The sequence below is a fragment of the Lissotriton vulgaris genome, chromosome 3_1 (assembly GCF_964263255.1).
Source record: "Lissotriton vulgaris chromosome 3_1, aLisVul1.2, whole genome shotgun sequence".
NCBI classification, from domain to species: domain Eukaryota; kingdom Metazoa; phylum Chordata; class Amphibia; order Caudata; family Salamandridae; genus Lissotriton; species Lissotriton vulgaris.
In genome coordinates this window covers 1,503,396,879-1,503,419,046 of record NC_141689.1, presented here as the reverse complement: position 1 = coordinate 1,503,419,046, position 22,168 = coordinate 1,503,396,879, and the positions used below count along the sequence as shown (strand labels likewise).

Sequence of the window (22,168 nt, the reverse complement as noted above, 5' to 3'; positions counted from 1 at the left end):
CACAGCTCTGATGATGCACCTCAGGCACGGGGCTCACAGCTGTTATTATTCACACAGCTCTGATGATGCACTTCAGGCAGGGGCTGATGCAGTTATTATTCACACAGCTCTGATGATGCACCTCACGCACGGGGCTCACAACTGTTATTATTTACACAGCTCTGATGATGCACCTCAGGCACGGGGCTGACGCAGTTATTATTCACACATCTCTGATGATGCACCTCAGGCACGGGCTCACAGCTGTTAGGCCGACGAGTGCTTGCGAGGTGGGCGAGTAGTATCGCGGGTCTCGCACTATAGGAGGCACGGTTAGAGGGTAAAGAGGCTGGAAAAGACAGTGGCGTGGAATAAAAGTGGGAGGGCTCGGTAGGTGCGAAGAGAGGCTGTGGCTTGAGGGAGATGCGTTGTTGAAGTATGCGCACTGTGCAGAAGGAGGCTGGCATAATGTGTGAGAGATGGGCTGTCAGTGCCAGTTATATTCGGGGGGTGGTGAATGGCTTGTGATGCATTTGCGGAGGGTGGCGCTAGTAGTGTGGGCGGAATAGCAGAGGAGGCGGTCTATGCTGTGGCTTGGGGGCAGGCATTTTTAGGAATATGTGAAGCGCTGTGGTTAGAGGAGGGGCGGTTTGGTTTGTTGATGTGTGAGCGCTAAGGAGATGGGTGTCTTGTGTAAAGAGATGAACAACGCAGATAGCTTGCAGCTTCCGTGTGAGAATGCCTGTCACGCCATGGAAAGGGAGAGAGGGCGGGAAAAGACAAGGAGTGATGCAGTACTAGTAAGACACCCCTAGAGGAGTCCTCTGGGAAGCCGTGAGAGTTTTGAGAAGGTAAATGCCACTCCCCCTACAGTCCCCATCGAAGCGTGCAGCCAGTGCCTGCTGGTGTTGTACATTTCCACTGTCCATCCTACGCAGCACACCCGTACCGCGCCCCCTGGATCACCAACCATATTACCGGCGCAGCTGTAGCAGTGCACCCTTAACGCGAACGTATACGTTATGCCTGATTCACGTAACATAATTCTATTGAGAGGGGTGGTTCCCCGGTGTAGTGCTTTACTTTAACAAAAGTAGCGTGTGGGGCGAGATGCGGAGGTATACCGGCATTAACCCCTCAGCAACACTTGCTAAAAAGTCCACTTTTAAGACCCAAGCATGGCGCATGCAGGCAGGAATGCTATTTTTTATGGGAAGGAGGAAACAAGGTGGCGACTATTATATAATACGTCATTACTTTTTCAATAGTGCGGCTAATTCTTCATCCACTACCTTTCCGACCACTAGAGCCCCACAGTGTCCAAGGATGTTCTCAAAAAGCTAGGATAAATCGAAGTGCGCTCTCTGTCATCTTGCGCAGGCACGCCCCACTCCAGCGTTATGCTGCTCGGCATGCTTTTCTCTTTTGGAGAGGGGGCGTGAACCACTGCCCCGCCCCCTCCCAAACACAGAGTCCCCCTTGGCACCCTGCATACTTTCAAAGTGCATGAACGGGCGACCACTAGCCTGAATGCCGCAGTCATTAATGACGCCCCCCCCCCCCGGCAAACCTTGAAAAAATTGTTTACCTCCCTTGTCCCATCCCGCTGCAGCTGCCCCGGCCAACATACGCCATCTCTCAGCCTGCACGCCGCACTCTCCCCATTCACCAACACCCTGTGCGAACAATGCAAAGAGACGGAGCCCCCCCCCCCCCCCTAGCCCCCCCCCCCCCGAGCTCACGGCGGGGTTATTTATGCCTTACCGTGCCGCCCTCACTAAAGGCTCGAGGAGCGACGATGTCCCAGAGTTCAATCAAAATGCTAGGGAGACAATGCAGCGAAAATGCAAAAAGGCCGCGAAACCGAAACCACGGTTGTAGCGCAGGAGACGCAGTGCGTGTGCATGTGCATGTTGGCTGTCCCTGCGCAAGCTGCGATGAGAAGACACGCCGAGCCGAGGTAGGGGATGTGTGTGTGTAAGCGGGGGGGTTCTGTATGTATGTGTGTGTGTGCGTGCGTGTGTGTATGCGCGGGGGTGAGTTCTCTATGTGTGCCTGTGTATGCACGGCGGCGGCGGCAGGGGGGGTTCTCTATGTGTGTGTGTGTGTGTGTGTGCATGCGTGTGTGTATGCGTGGCGGGGGGGTTGGGGGCTTCTCTATGTGTGTGTATGCACGGCGGGTGGGGGGGGTCTCTGTATGTGTGTGTTTCTGCATCCAAGGAGCCATGTGAGACAGGAAGCGCGCGTGACCTGATCAGTTTACGCGCGCGTGTACATCACTTGTCTCCTGTCTCCCTTGACTCCTTGAAAGCAGAAACGATTGCAATAGAGTTTCGCAGCGAAGATCGCTTCGCGATCGGTTCGCAGTGCGAAACCTAAAAATGGATCTCACTGGCCTCAGTACTCAGACTCACTATACAAAAGCCTACCTACTATCATGCAAGGGCTACACACCCAGTGTACATACATGTACTAGGCATGCACATGGGATGCTAGTGCAAGGTTCTGAGATTTCCGTAATAGCAGAACTTTACACAAAAGAAGGAGGTAGGTTTGCCTCTCCTTAACACAGGAAAGGAGGTTTGGTCACATTAAGGATTCAAAGGACACTATATACTGGCACCAAATCTTTGTGTGATGCTCCCAGGGCATGGAAAGTAGTCTAATACCCACTACTATAGTGGTGCACCTCTCCAGGCCGCTGCACAGGTTCAAGACCTTACACTACTTTGCGCGGGCCTAGGCCTCTCTACACTTGCTACATTAGTGTGACGATACTGGGGCAGAATAAAAGTCAGGATACCAGCTTCACATGCAGCCGGGCACTCTGGGAAGGGGTACATTCCTGTTGACCGTGGAGGGGACTTTCATATCCCAAAAGGGGGATATGGCCATTCATACGTGAAAGGCGCTATGTTTTTTTAGGTGTAATTTCTTAAATTATGTTGTTGCATGGAACCCATTCTGATGTGTATTCTTGGTAGCATCCAAATTGGCTTCCTATACTCACTACAGCAATGTGGAGAAACCACAGGTGTTTACTACTGCTCTTCAGGTAACTACTAGCTTGATTTTTCGCTCTCAAACATTGGAGACTATGTCTCAGCATTATTCATCCTTGAGTATGGGGGCATAATCGCCCACTTGGCTAGTGGATAGCACCTAATAATAGCTGCGTGGTGTGGTAGAAGAGTTAATCCTTACTTAAAATTTGGACTATAGCTACAAGAGCAAAACACACGTTTACTTTTTTTGTTTATTCTTTTTTTTTTTCCGAACATAAATACGTACTCCACAAAAGGTTCAACAATGAAGAGTCAAGTAATCAAAACTACCAACGCAGTGATGCTCGAACATAACCCCAGTTTTATATGGACTATACTTCATAAATGCACCGAATGAAGGTCAAACACAAACGAAATAAAAACACATACAAATAAAAGTCTAGAGTGTTCTTACCGTTTCTGGCGAAGTTTGCAATAGCCAATGCCCCTGCAAGTTGTAACTGATGGTTATTAGACGGAAGCCATGATAACACCCTCTGAAAGACACTACCTTTCCCTCCGTCAAACAACTTCTGCATCGATTCATCTAGAAGAAAAACAGGAGTGGTAAATCAATGCATCATATGCATGTAGAACTATTTCAAAATTAACAGTATTACCAAAAAAAGACTGTACGCCTTAACGAGAGTTGGAAAAATCAGTATGTACAAATGAAGGACATTATTTTTAAATTATAGGGACAATTAGGTTACTGAAATGTGAAATCTGCAATGTTTTTATCCAAAATGGTCTTAGTAAGGGAAGTATGAAGTAAAGTGGTAATGCAGAAATTATACATGAGGATCTTGATATGAATGCGCATGACCAAGACAGTCTTGCAGGCGTAAAAATCAGGTTTACAGCGCCTTTCCCATGCAACTGTTAACCCAACAAGCTTAGAAATTTGTCATGATGTAAAACCCCATTTACATTCAGAAATAATATGCCTTTCATCATTTTTTTACAAGAGTGTGCACTTCGTGAGTACTGTAAAATCAAATTATATATATTAACAATATTCATATGAGACAACCTGTAGATTTCAAACAACCAGTCAGAACACCAAACCCTACTGTAAAATGTAATACAAATAATGAAAGTACAAGAGATAAAAGCACAGCAGTTTAAATGAACACACCTGAAAAAACATTTTCTGTAATGGGAAGTGAAAAAGAAATTTGAAGTACTCAAATTAGTCTACTTCATGAATTTTCTATATATGCACGTGTTCCAGAGGAATATCTAACAGATCACATCTTTTTGAAAGGCAAAGGTTTCCTACAGCTCCTTAATTTTGGACACACCTGGTCTGCAATGACTAATGCTTCCTTTTAAAAGCATATATATATCACATACACACGCACACGCACACACACACACACACACACACACGCACACACACACGCACACACACACACACACACACACACACACACACACACACACACACACACACACACGTATCATTTGTGCCTTCAGACAAGGGCCGGACTGGGAACTGAAAGCAGCCCTGGCAAATTTTGCCAGACCAGCCCCCGTCCAGCACGTAGCGAGTGAGCCTGACTGCTACTAGGGGGATTTGGGGGGGTTCTCCCCCCAAAAATAATTTGGAAAAAGACAGACCAAAATGGTGAATTTTACAGCATTTTTTTATTACATATTCAATGGTATCAACTTTCATAGCACAGTAAATAGTAGATGATGACCTAAAAGAGCACCAGGTTACCCACCCAGTCATATTTGCCCAATGACATTCTTTCAGAGAGCACCAAAAATAGACAAGTAGTGAATCAGGAAGAACAAAGTAAAAGTGAGAACAGCCCCCACATGGTGTGTAGCGAGCAAGCGCAGTGAGCAACCACTACTAGGGGGAGTTTTTAGGGGGGGGGGGGGGGGTTGTCCCCCCCAAAAAAGCTTGGAGACAGAAAGGCCACAACAAAGCCTTTTTTAACACATTTTCTCTCCTAAACCGCACTGATGACATCACCATGTCTGCAACGAATGAGGCAATTCCAATAATTGTTGATCACATCATCCATGTACAACTGCCCCACTTCATAGGTATAATGGATGATTCCATTACAATGCCCTTGAGCCAGAGAATAATTAAATATGTCATCTTTGTGCCATGGTCTCCTGGGCTGGGTGCTTGTGGTCGCTGCAGGGGTGCAGTGCTGCCAGAAGACCACATGCCATGACAATAGGCGCTACTCTTATTTCCCAGACAATACCTTGCATTCTGGGACATGTAGTTTTGTGTTTCCAGTTATGGGCCTGAGTCTAGGTTTTCATGCAAAGATCTGAGGCTAAAAGGTCACAATGGGGTGAAAGTATCACACGCTGGTCAGGAGTCATTTTACAGTCTGTTTCTCAAAACGAATCACAATTTCATCAACCTGTGGTGCGAAAAATGAAGACAATAAATGTTTTTGACACAGTGTTATAGCCTCCTCATTAGCTACCACTCACTACACCTAGTATCTGTATGTGTGCCCACATACTTGGGTCTACAGGGCACTGCTGACATGATGCCAGTTACCAAGTGGCTTTTCCTGGTGCCACCAACTTTTTTTCCATTCCCCTCCAGCAGCGGTGTGCCCCTGAACCAGCCCGCATCCCACCGCGGTACACACATCAGACTGCCCTTGCATGTGTGAGCATCCCTTAACATGTGGGTACACCTCTCACAGCACCCATTCCAAGCATCTTCAGTCACAAGGTTTGCTTGCCTGGCGCATAAGTTACTTACCTTCGGTAATGATATATCTGTAAGAAACAGTAGTTAGTATTAGATTCCTTACCTTAGAATATCCCCAGGCATCAGACTCAATCCGGAAACCTTCGCGTAGCAGTACCCCTGCGCATCGGTAGGCGTCGTCTGCCGCTCCGCGTCGGTCGGCGGCGTCGTTGGCGCCGGGATGACATCGGCGGAGTACTTAGATGCTGCCTTCGCGCACTGACGTCAGTTCTTATACACAGCTTTTCCGCGCCAGAAACGCAGAGCCATGATAAAAACCAACACTGGTGCCATGAAACTAGGGCCCTGAAAGGGGAAGACCTTAACCCTAGATATCAGTTCGCAGAACGGGGAGGATGGGTGGGGTGGTAAGGAATCTAATACTAACTACTGTTTCTTACAGATATATTGTTACCGAAGGTAAGTAACTTGTGCATCTGAAAGAAGCAGGTTAGTATTAGATTCCTTACCTTAGAATAGATACCCCAGCAATACCAACCCCGGTGGTGGGTCTGCGAACCAATAATCACACCAGAAAGTCCTGGAGGACGGAACGGCCAAAGAAGCCATCCCTCCGGACTTGGCTGTCCAGGCAGTAGTGTCTTGCGTACGTGGGCAGCGAGGCCCACGTAGCTGCCTGACACATGTCCTGCAAGGGGACTCCCCGGCCCAGGGTAGTAGTAGCCACCGTGGCCAGAGTGGAATGGGCCCTCAGCCCAACAGGAGGCTCCTTTATAGCCAAGGAGTAGCACGCCTTGATGCACAAGATGACCCACCGAGAGATGGTCCGTTTGTGCACCGTCCGTCCCTCCATAGCGCCCACGTAACCAACAAAGAGTTGGTCATCCACCCGGAACGGACGAGTGCGATCGAAATAGAAAGAGAGCGCACGTTTTGGGTCCAGACGGTGGAGCCGCTCTTCCTCTTTAGAGGGATGCGGAGGCGGAAAGAAGGTGGGAAAGGTGATGGACTGCCCGATGTGGAAGGCTGTGACTACCTTGGGCAGGAAAGATGGTCTTGTACGCAACACAACCTTGTCCGGATGGACAGAAAGGAAAGGAGGCTTGGATGAAAGAGCCTGGAGCTCACTCACTCTCCTGGCAGAGGTGATGGCAACCAGGAAAGCAGTCTTAAGGGTAAGAAGACGGAGAGGACAGTTGTGAAGTGGCTCGAAGGGAGCGCACATCAGAAAAGTAAGTACAAGGTTCAAGTCCCACTGAGGCATCACCAAAGGAACAGGGGGGAACATTTGAGTGATGCCCTTTAAGAATCTGTTAACAACCGGGGACTTGAACAAAGAAGGCTGATCAGGTAGCCTTACGAAGGCGGAAAGGGCAGATAGGTAGCCCTTTATAGTGCCCAGAGCAGAGCCCTGCTGGGCAAGAGAAAGAAGGAAGAGGAGAATCTCAGAAAGAGGGGCAGAAAGGGGATCCACAGCCTTTGCTGTGCACCATGCCACAAACTTGTTCCACCTGCAGGCGTATACCGACTTTGTGGAGGGACGCCTGGCTGCCAGAATTACATCACAAACTTCAGGAAGCAAGTCAAATGGCCTCAACTGTCGCCGCTCAATCTCCAAGCATGGAGGTGGAGACTGGACAGGTTCGGGTGGAGGACCGTCCCCTGCTGCTGTGACAGAAGCTCCTCCTGAAGAGGCAGACGAATCGGGGGATCGAGAGACATACTGAGTTGCTCAGGATACCAGAATCTTTGTGCCCAGTCCGGAGCCACAAGGATAACTTGAGCACGGTCACGCCTGATCTTCTTCAGCTCTCTGGGCAGAAGTGATATAGACGGAAAGACGTGCAACAGACCGCAGCTCCACTAGCGATGAAAAGCGTCTCTGAGCGAGTGCCGCCTTGGAAATTCCAACGCGCAGAACTGATGACATTGCACGTTCTCTTCTGTGGCGAATAGATCTAACCAAGGCTCTCCCCACTGCTGAAAGAGGCCTTGCGCCACAACCGAGTTCAGACGCCATTCGTGATCCATCATGCACCGACGGCTGAGTTTGTCCGCCCTGGCGTTCAGGGAACCTGCCAGGTGTTGAACCACCAGGGTCACGCCCTGATGTTCCAGCCACTGCCAGAGTCGTAGAGCCTTCTGGCAAAGGGTCCACAACCCCACCCGCCCTGTTTGTTGCAGTACCACATGGCGGTGGTGTTGTCGGTTAACACCTGCACTACACTCCCCCGGACAGAGGGGAGGAATGCCTTCAGTGCAAGCCGGATCGCCCGCAGCTCCAGAAGGTTGATGTGGAGCCGGGACTTCACCGGAGACCAGAGGCCTTTGATCTCCGCCTCTCCCATGTGGCCACCCCAGCCCTGGAGGGACGCGTCCGTCACAACCACGTGCTCCGGTTGGGGTAGGGAGAGGGATCTGCCACTGACCCAATCGCGGTCCGTGAGCCACCACTGCAACTGTCTTGCAGTGCCCTCCGAGATCAAGACATGGTCGGACAGGTTGCCCTGATGCTGGGCACACTGAAACTTCAGGTCCCACTGCAGAGCCCGCATCCGCCACTGGGCGTGATGCACCAGAAGGATGCAGGAGGCCAATAGCCCCAGAAGCCGCAGCGCCAACCTGACCGAGACCCGGGATAACGGTTGAAAGATCAGAACCAGAGCCTGAATATCCCAAACCCGCTGTTCGGGAGGATAAACCCGAAATTGCGCCGAGTCCAGAACCGCTCCGATGAAGGGGAGCTTCTGAGAGGGATACAGGTGTGACTTCGGCACATTGTTGGAGAACCCACCTGTCCGATGTGACAGTGCGCCAGTGTAGGTGGTGATGGCGAACCCTATCCCCACTGGCGTCACATGGGCCTGAAAGCGGGACTGGGAGGGTTTCGAGGCGGATGCTGCAGGGCGGGTGTGGACTGGCCTCGCCGTTGTCCCCAACCGCCGACACGGCGGTTTCCACGTCCGCCACCGCGCTGGACGGTAGTCTGCGGCCCGTGGCTGGCAGGACTTGTGGGGGTGCCCGTTCCTTGGCCACGAAAGGAGCGAAAGGCAGCCATTTGCTGGCGCAGGGCCGAGAGGCCCAAGGACTTGGCCGTAGCCCTGGGGTCCTTAAAGCGCTCAAGCGCATGGTCTACCTTGTCGCCAAAGAGGCAACGGCCATCAAACGGCATGTCCATAAGGGTGTTCTGGACATCAGCCGAAAAGTTGGCGGAACTCAACCATGCGTGGCGACGAATCGCCACCGTCGTTGCCATCGCTCTGCCCAGTGAGTCTGTGGTATCCAGCCCACACCGGATGGAGTACCGTGCTGCATCTCGACCCTCCTATGAACAAAAGAAGGTTTTGGATCCTACAACTGACCAGCCTGGACCTCAATAATTGCTAAACAGAACAAGATGGCTAGTCAGGTTTGTTTTCTGATTAATTAGGGGACACACAGCCAGTTTGTGCTGCGTGAACCACACGTATTATATTACAAAATAATTTATTTTCTTTTTTTTTTTTAATTTTTGAAAACCTTTATTTGTGTAGATGGTTGCATACAAATACGGGCCTACAACCCAGAGGCCGGCCACAGAACAAACTGGAAAGCACCAATGTCAATAAAAAGTACGGAGTGGTTACGCAATACTACACAATGCTGCGAGTCCATAATGCTAACTGAATGTAACCCCCCCGGCACAAGATCACAGAAGGTTAATTTTATGTTAAAGAATAAAGGATCGGTTGTATAATAAGCGTCCTGGTGCACATAGCGGGGAACAGAACCAACAACATTATAATAGGGAATCCATAGATCTGTCATCAGAATAGTCCAAAGCGTTCAAGCCATAGATGACCTTGTAATTCTTCTTCAGTCAGTGTCCACCAGCAACCTCATGTGCCCAAAGACAAGCAGAACATCACTCTCATGAAAATCAAATCATCAGTGAGACGAATAAAGTTGCAATCATTATACAGCCCAACCCAGAGAGTAAAAGAAAACGAAAATACTAGAAAAAAGGAAAAGGGGACTCCACGTTACTGTACCCGCCCCACGGCGATAATGGCGATCTACAATCCAGACAGCAAACATTCTTAGGGGCGGGGCGGCTAAGTCAGGATAAGCAGAACCTGAAAATACCATATTATATAGGAATACCAAACCCCCTCCCCCCCCTGGGTGTGATCTTCACTGTAAAAAAAAGTTAATCTCCACTCCTGCAGCCCTTGTGCGCGTTGTGCAGGTAAATTGCTATCATTTTTGCTTTTACAGTTAGAGAGGGCACTTACATTGTTGCACCAATAGTTTGACGCCACCCCTTACAGTGAATATCACACCCAGTCCCCGTCCTGAGGAGAACCTTTCAATATCTTTGGTTCGAAACGCGTTGACTCCCAGCCTGTGACAAGAAAGAAGGGTGCAGCCAGGGAATAAGTGACACCACTGTAGTGGGCCCTTGCTGGCAATCCAAAAAATACTTTATCACAGGTTTTGTGAGACAGGCAGGCAGTCTTATTCCATCCCTAGTTCCGACGGTCCACTGGTATTTAAGTTCAAGGACTGGTTCTTTTTGCTTAATACGTTTTCTTGTTTAAATGTCTTTCATGTTGCAATTTGTTTTGTATGTAATAACTATGTAATAAGTTGTATTTTGGTGTCATGAATTTTGAGTATCCACTGTGAACTTTCTTACACTTGTACATATTGCGCACACAATTGTATGTTGTTGATTCGACTGTTGTGACAGGATTTTCTTTTGAAGACATATGGATGAATTTATGAAACTCAATTAAAAATGAAAATAAAATATTTTGTAATATAATACGTGTGGTTCACGCAGCACAAACTGGCTGTGTGTGTCCTAATTAATCAGAAAACAAACCTGACTAGCCATCTTGTTCTGTTTAGCATCTCGACCCTCTGCATCTCGACCCTCCACAAGGGCTTGGGTGAGTTTAGTCTGGACCTCCTCCGGACATTGTGGCAGCACGTCCGCAACCGTGTCCCACAGAGAGTGGGTATAACGGCCCAAGAGGCACGCAGTGTTGACTGACCGCAGCCCTAAGCTTAGGGAGGAGAATACCTTCTTTCCGTATTGCTCGTACCTCTTTGATTCCCCATCGGGAGCGGCCGTCGGGAATGCGGTCTGGGAATTAGAGGCCTGGATGACCAGGCTCTCGGGGGTGGGATGGGTGGACAGGAAGCAAGGGTTGCCCGGAGCCGGGCGGTGGCGTCTGGCCACGTTCCTATCTACAGGCTGACCTGTAGCAGGCTTGGACCAAGTGCCCAGAAGAACGTCAGACAAGGCCTCGTTTAAAGGCAGCAGAGGCTCGGCCGGGCTTGCCTGCGGTTTAAGGACCTCAGTGAGGATGTTAGTCCTCACGGCCGCGACATGGAGCTCCAGGCCCAAGGCCTTGGCTGCCCACGTCAGTACCACACTGTTAGACCTGTCTGCCCCTGTGAGTTCCCTCACAATTATTATTTATTTTGTCCCCTTTGGCCTTCCAGAGCATCCAGTTATGTTTTTTTGTTTTAATGTCCATCAGAACTTTTCCAGTATTGTCGCAGGGGCTAGGTGTTCCTAGAATCGGCTATTCTTGAAAGGCCTAGTCTCCCTCAGAACAATTACCACTGTTAGAGTCCTAAAATGGTGGCCACCAACTGACAAAACTGTCACCTTCGGGAGGTTGGCCCATTGACTTGCATTAGGAAGGTTCTAGAACCCTCCAGCACCTTCCAGTAGCCAGGTCCCAGCCTATATAAGGCTGAGACCAGGGTGGCCATTTTAGGTGTGAAGTGACCGGAAGGAGAGCAAGGTGGACCAGGGCAGGAGGGAGGCAGACTTGTGAGGAGGACAGCGCTTTCACCAGTAAAGATCGTCCTGTGGGTCGGCTGAATACTTGTATTGACGCTGCCCCTCTGAGACTGACCAAACCTTGACCTAGAAGTGGATTAAGTGATAAGTTCCCCTCATAACCCTGTGGTGGAGATTGCCCAAGGAATAACAGGGTCGCAACGTGTGTGGAGATTCCAAACTTACTGTGAAGAGAAGACGGCGCTTCGCTGGCATACCGGTGGCGTGGGGATTCCCATCTCCTCGGGTTCGTGGTCGACGGCAGTGGAGGTGGAGGCGTGGCTGGACGGAGGCGCCTGGGCGGAAGAAGGTCCGAAGTGACGTCGAGGAGGAAGACGGGTGGAGACAAAGCCCTGGCCCAAGGTGCCTGCAGAGACGTGGGAAGCGGCTGAGCCCAGAGCGACGGAGGCCGGGCGGAGGCGGAGCCAGCCTTCGAGAGTTCGCCGTGGGAAGCACCCGCCATTGTCGCACAGCTGGAATAGCACCACTGGAGAAGATCGGAAGTGCTCACATGACTCCGAGTGAAGTAAACCCTCTCCGGTGACAGAGCGAGGGAGCGACGCTCGTCAGAGACTTCCGCTGTGAGGGTCCGACACCGCTAAAGTAAGCTGGGGGAGTTGACCGGGAGAGGGAGGCGGAGCACTATTAAGGTGTGATTACGTCCACCGAGCAGTAGTGACACTACAGGAACAGCCTGACAGTGGAACTCTACTCTTCTAGGACTGGTCCCGATTTAAAAAGAGGGCTAATGAATTTCTGAGGAGTGTGAAAAGGGGAGACGTGGCCCAGAGTTCATTGATCCCTAGATCGTGTGGTAGGATATCTCTAGAGGGATATCCCAGAAGTCTTAGGGTAGTAGCTGAATAATCCATCAGCGTGAAGGGGGTTATTGAGGAACCAGGTCACCACTGATAGGAGCCGGGCAGTTGTAATGTGTTGAGAATGTTCCAATAATATATCTGTCTTCTCTCAAAGTTATAGTTGGTGGTGACATTGTTCAGGATAACTGTGGGGGCGGTCTGCTGTTCAACTGAAGCCTCAGGCTAATGCTGAGACTGCGTACCAAGGGTAATGTACAATACAGATTAAACGTGGAGGTGCATTTACGTAGTTTGTAGCCTGTGTCATCTGCTCATTTACTGCTAGGAAAAGTCACTGCTGTTGCTACAGATCTATATATGATATGTAAAAGAAAAGTATTGAACAACTCTGTAATAAGAATGTAAATGAATGCTGCTTAGTGACACTGCAAAATTCTGCTTGTAATTAAATGTAAGCATTAATCTGATTTAAAGAAAAAGAAAAAGGTACAAAGAGAAACTTTTATAAAAGGTACTGGTATTTTTCTACATTGGTGTGGTGTCCTTTATTTTTAGTGGTAAGGCATTGAGTTACTGTGAGTGAATTGTAAGCATTACACGCAAGCCTTAGAGTTCTAGCAACTCCCGTTCTGTGCCAGGCTACCCTATGTAGTCTAGGTTTCCTAGGTCTAACATAATTGGTGTTTCAGCGGTGGGATAACGGATTTGTGCTTACACTCACTTAGTAGTAACGCAGTGCTTACCACGGGCCTACACCTGGAGTTTTCTCCAAGCGGCTTCCCAAATTTATATTTTGATTTTCCAAATTTACTCCTGGTGGTGGGTGGAGGTTGTTCTCAAATTACACTTCGTAAGTTCTCTCCCGAGTGCCCATTTGAAACCATATTTGAAAAATGGAATTGAACCTTGAAGAGATAGAGACCTACACTGTGGCCCAACTTAGAGAGTGGTGTCAACGACAGGTGGTGTTCTTCAAGAAAGGTGCCAAGAAAAGCGAGTTGCAAACGAGCTTGAGGGCATGGGTGGAAGCTCATACAGAGGAGGAACGGGAAACAGAAGAGAGTGATAGAGACACTGTCCTTGGGGCAGGGCTGTTGTACCAAACTGAAGGGGGGAACCTGCTGACAGGTCCCAGGACACTTTCAAGGGAGGGCAGCAGTGTCTCAGTGAGGAGCTTTACTGAAGCCGAGCTGGAAGACAGGAGAGCAGAGAGGAGACTGAAATTGGAGTTAGCTAGATTAGAAATGGAGAGGGAGGACAGGAGGTTGGCCCACGAACTAACAATAAAGGAGCTAGACCTTAAAGCCTTAACATTAGGGTCCCCCAATCCTAACAATGGTGGCAGCGAAAACAAAGATCACCAGAGAACCCAGACCCTACTTACCCAAGGATGTAATTGCTAGCTACACCCCAGGTGATTATATTGCCAAGTGGCTAGCCGCCTATGAGGTCTCCTTAAGGGCTCATGGGATCCTGGAAACCCACTGGGGGAGTGGGCTGTATAAGTACATGCCACCTGCTGGCAGGGATACCTTGTTGGCCCTGGAACGGGATGAGCAAACTCACTACCCTACAATGAAAGTGGCGCTGATAAGAAAATTTGGACTAACTCCCGAGAAGTATAGGCAGAATTTTAGGAGTAGCCACAAACTAGGCACACAGAATTGGGTGGATTTCCTTGATTACGCAAAAAAGGCCTTGGAGGGTTGGGTGAAAGGCAGCGAGGTAGGGGACTATGAAGGTTTATATGACCTCATACTCAAGGAACACCTACTCGAGAAATGTTTTCCCGAGCTGCGTCAACACCTGGTGGACAGCAAGCTGACCAGCCCCAGGAAGCTTACTGAGGAGGCGGACATCTGGGCTAGTACCCGGGTGTCCTCGAAGGGGACTGGAGGGGATTCCCAGAAGTCTGGACAGGGCGCCCCCCAGAAGAAAGAGGGGGGAGATAATAAGAGGGAGTTCTCAAAAGGTCCACAAAATACTTCTCAAGGAAGGGGCAGAGGATTCATCCCTAAGCCTAACCTACCCCGAAACTCTAATCCTGGCCAAAGCCAGCAGCCAAGGGTTGTCCATTGCTTCGAGTGTGGTGGTGTGGGACACTATAAAGGAGACGTGAGATGCCCAAAAAGACCACCCCCTCCCACTGGAGGAAAAGCCCCGGGAATAATTAGTGTAGTGCTCGGGGAGGAGAAGCCTTTGGGTAAGGGAGGGGAGCGGGCGGGTGTCACTTTAGTGTCCCTGGGAGATAAGGAGATGGTTCCAAAGACCCAATTGCCCTCAAATACTACAAAGTATGAGCAATGGGTCACCATCAATGGCCATAGAGGGGAGGCTCTGAGAGACACAGGAGCCAGTATGACTATGGTGAGAAGTCATCTGGTGTCTCCAGAGCAGGTCATCCCAAATGTACTCCATCCGGCTGTGACGGCTGACAGCAGATTGGTTCACTATCCCGTGGCCGAAGTACCCTTTGAGTGGGGAGGGGTTGCAGGTTCACTTCGAGTTGCCGTAAGCCCTGCCGTGCCTGTTTATTGCCTGTTAGGAAATGACATGGAGCACAATGCTTGGAGGGAGGTGGAATACCAGACTCATTCTGAGATGCTGGGTACACCTGACTGGGCCTGTGTCAGCACAAGGTCCGCGACTACCCGGATGGGGAGTTCGCTTACGCTGGAGCCTGGAACAATGGCCCAGCCCGCTGCCAGAGAAGAGAAGGACAGTAGGCAGGAGGAACCTGCCTCAACATCTCTACCTTGTGAGATAGATAGGCCACCTGCGGAGGTGGATCTGGAGTCCACGGAGGAGAATGTTACTTCCTTGGAGAACCTACCCATCCCTGCTGAGTGGCATGTGGAGGGAGGTCTTCCAGGGAGGAATTCTGCAAAGCACAGAAGGAGTGTCCTACTCTTGAGGGGCTGCGGCAACAGGCCAAAGCCCAGGCAGCAGTGAACGTTGTAGGGAACTACCAGATTTACTGGGAGGATGGACTCCTCTACAGTGAGCCCAAGGCACCCGGACATGGTTCATCCAGGGCCTTGGTGGTCCCTCAATGTTTTAGAGCCTTTCTTCTAGAACTGGCTCACAAGATACCCTTGGCAGGTCACTTGGGTCAGGACAAGACCTTTGCCCGGCTTGTCCCCCACTTTTACTGGCCTCGGATGAGAGTGGCGTCTGATACCTACTGTCGGACGTGTGTGACTTGCCAAGCAAGTGGGAAAACAGGGGTGAAGCTGAAAGCTCCCCTGGAACCACTTCCTGTCGTTAGCACCCCCTTTGAAAGGGTGGGCATCGACATTGTAGGGCCATTGGATCCACCAACTTCAGCTGGTCACAGGTTCATCCTGGTTCTGGTGGATCATGCCACACGGTACCCAGAGGCAATTCCTCTGAGGACCATCACTGCACCTGCAATGGCAAGGGCCCTGATGGGGATCTTCACCCGAGTGGGTTTCCCCAAGGAGGTTGTGTCCGACAGGGGGACCAACTTCCGATCAGCTTACATGCGGGCTATGTGGAAGGAGTGTGGTGTCACCTACGGGTTTACCACTCCTTACCACCCACAGACCAATGGTCTTGTGGAAAGGTTTAATAAAACCTTGAAAGGCATGATAAGAAGTCTGCCTGAGAGCCTGCGGAGGAAATGGGACGTCCTCCTACCCTGTCTCTTGTTTTCCTACAGGGAAGTGCCACAGAAGGGAGTGGGCTTCAGCCCCTTCGAACTTCTGTATGGGCACCCTGTACGGGGTCCTCTCAGCCTGGTGAAGGACGGATGGGAAAAGACTCCCAGGAAGCATCCCCAGGACGTGGTGAGCTACATGCTGGCCTACCGGAGCCAAATGGCCAACTTGTGGAAGCAAGCTTCTGACAACTTGGAAGCCAGCCAGGCAGTAATGAAGGAGTGGTATGACCACAATGCTCACCCAGTGGAACTGGAGCCTGGACAAAAAGTGTGGGTGATGGAACCTGGAGAGCTAAATGCCCTCCAGGATCGCTGGACAGGCCCCTTTGAGGTATCGGAGAAAAAGGGTAAGGCCACTTACTTGGTGGAGCTTAAGACCCCGAGACAGCCCCACCGGGTGCTTTATGCCAATCTCCTCAAGCCACACCATGAGAGGCCCGAGGTCGTCTTAATGATGGTGACCGATGGAGCAGAGGAAGAGGAAAGCGAGCCTCTCCCTGATCTTTTCCCGTCTCAAGGAAAGGATGGGTCGGTGGAGGGAGTAATTCTCTCACCATCCCTGACTCCTGAACAGCAGAGAGATTGCCGCCAGATCCTGGAGCAATTTTCCTCACTGTTCTCCCTTATCCTGGGAAGAACCCACCTGTGTACCCATGATGTGGACACAGGAGACAGCCCACCTGTGAAGTCTAAGATCTACCGGCTGTCAGACAAGGTGAAGGCCAGCATCCATGGCGAAGTCGCTAAGATGCTGGAGCTAGGAGTGATCGAACCTTCTAGTAGCCCTTGGTCCAGTCCGGTGGTTTTGGTACCAAAAGCTGCCCCGCCGGGCGCCACACCCGAATTGAGATTCTGTGTGGATTACCGAAGACTGAATTCAGTAACAAAGACTGATGCTCATCCGATCCCAAGGGCGGATGAACTCATTGACCGGCAGGGAGCTGCCCAATACTTGAGTACCTTTGACCTTACTTCAGGGTACTGGCAGATTTCCCTTACTGATGGAGCAAAGGAAAGGTCAGCCTTCTCCACGCCTGAGGGTCACTACCAGTTCTGTGTGATGCCCTTTGGGCTCAAGAACCCTCCTGCCACTTTTCAGCGGCTGGTGAACGAGGTCCTCTCTGGAATGGAGGCTTTCTCTGCCGCTTATCTGGATGACATTGCTGTATTCAGTAGCAGTTGGGAGGACCATTTGCAACATTTGCAAGCTGTTCTCCAGGCCCTGAAGCAGGCTGGCTTGACAATCAAGGCCAGCAAGTGTCAGATTGGGCAGGGGTCGGTGGTGAACCTAGGCCACTTGGTGGGCAGGGGAACGGTGCAGCCCCTCCAGGCGAAGATCGAGGCTATCATGGCCTGGGAGCCTCCCAAGACTCAAACTGAGGTCCGGAGCCTTCCTGGGTCTCACTGGATACTACCATCGCTTCGTGAAGGGGTATGGCACAATTGTGGCCCCCCTCACTGAACTTACTTCTAAGAAACAACCCCGACGGGTAGTCTGGACGGAGGCTTGTCAGCGAGCCTTTGTGACTTTGAAACAAGCATTGTGTACTGCTCCAATACTTAGGGCTCCCGATTTTTCCAGAGAGTTCATTGTCCAGACAGATGCATCAGAACATGGCATTGGGGCAGTGTTATCGCAACTAAATGATGAGGGCTTGGATCAACCTGTGGTCTTCCTATCCAGGAGACTACTCCCCAGGGAACAGAGGTGGAGTACTATAGAGCGGGAAGCCTTTGCGGTGGTTTGGGCTCTGAAGAAGCTGCGACCATACCTGTTTGGCTCACACTTTCTGGTTCAGACTGATCACCGGCCCCTTCGCTGGCTGATGCAGATGAAGGGGGAGAATCCCAAGTTGTTGAGATGGTCCATCTCCCTACAGGGAATGGACTTCCGGGTGGAACATCGGCTTGGAGTAAACCACGCCAATGCAGACGGTCACTCTAGGTATTTCCGCCTCAGTGATGAGAACTCCCAAGGGTTTGGGTAGCTCTCCCCACTTTCAGCTGGGGGGGGGGGACGCGTGTTAGACCTGTCTGCCCCTGTGAGTTCCCTCACAATTATTATTTATTTTGTCCCCTTTGGCCTTCCAGAGCATCCAGTTATGTTTTTTTGTTTTAATGTCCATCAGAACTTTTCCAGTATTGTCGCAGGGGCTAGGTGTTCCTTGAATCGGCTATTCTTGAAAGGCCTAGTCTCCCTCAGAACAATTACCACTGTTAGAGTCCTAAAATGGTGGCCACCAACTGACAAAACTGTCACCTTCGGGAGGTTGGCCCATTGACTTGGATTAGGAAGGTTCTAGAACCCTCCAGCACCTTCCAGTAGCCAGAACCCAGCCTATATAAGGCTGAGACCAGGGTGGCCATTTTAGGTGTGAAGTGACCGGAAGGAGAGCAAGGTGGACCAGGGCAGGAGGGAGGCAGACTTGTGAGGAGGACCGCGCTTTCACCAGTAAAGATCGTCCTGTGGGTCGGCTGAATACTTGTATTGACGCTGCCCCTCTGAGACCGACCAAACCTTGACCTAGAAGTGGATTTCTACTCCTAAAGCAAGACCTCACACTTTTCACGGAAGTCTGGTGTCTGGGGAAGTAAATCAAGGTCTGCCTGCCATCACGCAATTACAAGTTCCCATCATAACCCTGTGGTGGAGATTGCCCAAGGAATAACAGGGTCGCAACGTGTGTGGAGATTCCGCACTTACTGTGAAGAGAAGACGGCGCTTCGCTGGCATACCGGTGGCGTGGGGATTCCCATCTCTTCGGGTCCGTGGTCGACGGCGGTGGAGGTGGAGGCGTGGCTGGACGGAGGCGCCTGGGGCGGAAGAAGGAGGTCCGAAGTGACGTCGAGGAGGAAGACGGGCAGAGACAGAGCCCTGGCCCAAGGTGCCTGCAGAGACGTGGGAAGCGGCTGAGCCCAGAGCGACGGAGGCGGAGCCAGCCTTCGAGAGTTCGCCGTGAGAAGCACCCGCCATTGTCGCACAGCCAGAATAGCACCACTGGAGAAGATCGGAAGTGCTCACATGACTCCGAGTGAAGTAAACCCTCTCCGGTGACAGAGCGAGGGAGCGACGCTCGTCAGAGAGGGTCCGACACCGCTAAAGTAAGCTGGGGGAGTTGACCAGGAGAGGGAGGCGGAGCACTATTAAGGTGTGATTACGTCCACCGAGCAGTAGTGACACTACAGGAACAGCCTGACAGTGGAACTCTACCCTTCTAGGACTGGTCCCGATCTCAAAAGAGGGCTAATGAATTTCTGAGGAGTGTGAAAAGGGGAGACGTGGCCCAGAGTTCATTGATCCCTAGATCGTGAGGTAGGATATCTCTAGAGGGATATCCCAGAAGTCTTAGGGTAGTAGCTGAATAATCCATCAGCGTGAAGGGGGTTATTGAGGAACCAGGTCACCACTGATAGGAGCCGGGCAGTTGTAATGTGTTGAGAATGTTCCAATAATATATCTGTCTTCTCTCAAAGTTATAGTTGGTGGTGACATTGTTCAGGATAACTGTGTGGGTCGGTCTGCTGTTCAACTGAAGCCTCAGGCTAATGCTGAGACTGCGTACCAAGGGTAATGTACAATACAGATTAAACGTTGAGGTGCATTTACGTAGTTTGTAGCCTGTGTCATCTGCTCATTTACTGCTAGGAAAAGTCACTGCTGTTGCTACAGATGATCTATATATGATATGTAAAAGAAAAGTATTGAACAACTCTGTAATAAGAATGTAAATGAATGCTGCTTAGTGACACTGCAAAATTCTGCTTGTAATCAAATGTAAGCATTAATCTGATTTAAAGAAAAAGAAAAAGGTACTAAGAGAAACTTTTATAAAAGGTACTGGTATTTTTCTACATTGGTGTGGTGTCCTTTATTTTTAGTGGTAAGGCATTGAGTTACTGTGAGTGAATTGTAAGCATTACACGCAAGCCTTAGAGTTCTAGCAACTCCCGTTCTGTGCCAGGCTACCCTATGTAGTCTAGGTTTCCTAGGTCTAACACACACTATAGGCAGCCCCCTCCTCCGTAGCCACGGTAGGAGGGGAGACAAAGCCAGTTTTCCGGCGAGGTATCCAGACTCCCACAACCACTGATTGAAGCTATAACATCATTATACAGAGAAACATGGGCTACCGTAAAGTTGGGAGACGGAAGAAGAGTATCGTCAAAAATAAATATAACAAATGGATTAAAGCAAGGCTGCATACTCTCACCATGTTTATTTAACTTATACTTAGCAGATTTAAATAACCATCTACAAAAAGTAAACGGACACCCGCCAAAATTGGCGAATGAGCCAATTCAATTTCTGCAATATGCAGAGGATATCGTGGGTTTGAGCCAAACCGCGATAGGGCTGCTAAGGACCATAAATAAACTAATAGACTACCTGGATGAACAAGGCTTGGAACTAAACAAATCAAAAACCAAGGTGGTAAGACTGGTGGGCATGAGGACAAGAAAAAACAAATGGTATGCAAAAAAGTCACAAATAGAGGAAACAAGCGCTTATAAATACTTGGGTATCAAATTGGCAAGAAATTTGTCCCGGGTAGACCAGAAAAGGGAGATCACAGCGAAAGCCCAATCATTAATCTTTGCCTACAAACAACTGTACAAGAAATTGGAATGCCCTTCTTATGGTCATCTCTTAAAAATAATGGCAGCACAATTGCTCCCAACCTTCTCGTACGGATTGGAAACATGGCATGGCCAAGAAATTGAGATCCTAAACAAATTACAAATCAGGGTCTACAAATCAGTATTCAATCTCTTTAAAGGGTCCTTGCCTGCACAGATACGGTTGGAATTCAGGCTCCAGAACCAAGAATTCCAAAGGAAAGCAACCTTGGTAAAATTATGCTGGAAATTCAGAGCAGCAGAAATTGGATCTTTGAACAACCTATGCTGGACCGAAATAAAATTACAATATGAGCAAAGAAACCCAAATACCTGGGGTGAACACTTGCGAATCGCCCTGGAGGTACTAGAATTGGAAGAAGTATGGAACAGCAAGTTGGAAAGATCCTCCTTCAACAAAGTCTGTAATAATAGGGCAAAGGTTTTATCATTTATTGAAGATAAATGGAGATTGGTTAAACGTCGCCATGCATGGGTCGTAATAAACTCATATTTAAGCCTAAAACCACAACCCTACTTAATAGCACATTTTCGTTTGTCATTAAAAAGGAGGTTTATGGCTTTTAGACTTGGTGATCACAATTCAAAGGACCTGGTCCCCTCCTGGAAAAATAAACAGCAAACAAAGGCATGTCGTTTATGCGGGTACCACACAGAGTCCTTAAGCCACCTATTGTGCGTTTGTACATCAGTAAACGCCGAAAGAAGGACCTTGTTGAAATCTGTCTTTATTGGCTTAAATATTCGTACCTGTAGACAAGCGGTAACAAGTTGGATGGGCGCTTCATCGAACATTTTAACATGTCGAGGGGTAAAATTCATGACATTAGTAGAAAATTTGCTCATGAAAGCTGGGAAGGATTAAAGGCTAGGGAAAGAAAATACCCCTTTTTACAGAAAGTGTAAATATTTTAACGGACTTGAAAAACGCTTCGCTTTTAATTTTTATAAAAAAAATAAATTGTGATGCATATGCTTTATGGTTATGATAAACCAAATAAAGTTATTTTTTGACTGACTGACTAAAGTTCCATAAAGCAATCTCCCATGAGAAGGTATGATATATAAAATTCATGTAATTTTGAGTTTCATTCTGGTTCTGTAAGTACCAGAGTGAAATCCATCAAGCACAGATATGCTACAAAAATACAAACTGTACATGCTGCTTTGATTTTCACTTTATAACTGCAGGAGTACAAGTACCAGAATGCAATATTCCTCCTATGTGTATTATATAGTACACACCAAGTACATGTTCTACTGGTTTTCATTTGACAAATGAAGGACTACAAGTATCAAAATGCATCCTAGGTCAATTATAGCATAAAACACAGTGTACATGTTATTTTCATTTTACAAACGCAGGACTACAAGTACCAGAATGCAATATTCAATGTATGATATAAAACAATGCACACTTATTTGGATTTTCTTTTTACAATTGTAGGACTGCAGCTACCAGAATGC

General features: G+C 49.2%; 1 protein-coding gene across 3 annotated transcripts in view; it reads right to left on the bottom strand.

Moving 5' to 3' along the window:
- RAP1GDS1 (Rap1 GTPase-GDP dissociation stimulator 1) overlaps positions 1-22,168 on the bottom strand; it is an 892,032-nt gene that overhangs the window by 102,168 nt on the left and 767,696 nt on the right. For all 3 annotated transcript variants that reach the window (XM_086961955.1, XM_086961956.1, XM_086961958.1), the window contains one exon: positions 3,439-3,570. In XM_086961955.1, coding sequence (XP_086818081.1) covers positions 3,439-3,570 — 132 coding nt within the window. The remainder of the gene's footprint in view (positions 1-3,438; positions 3,571-22,168) is intronic.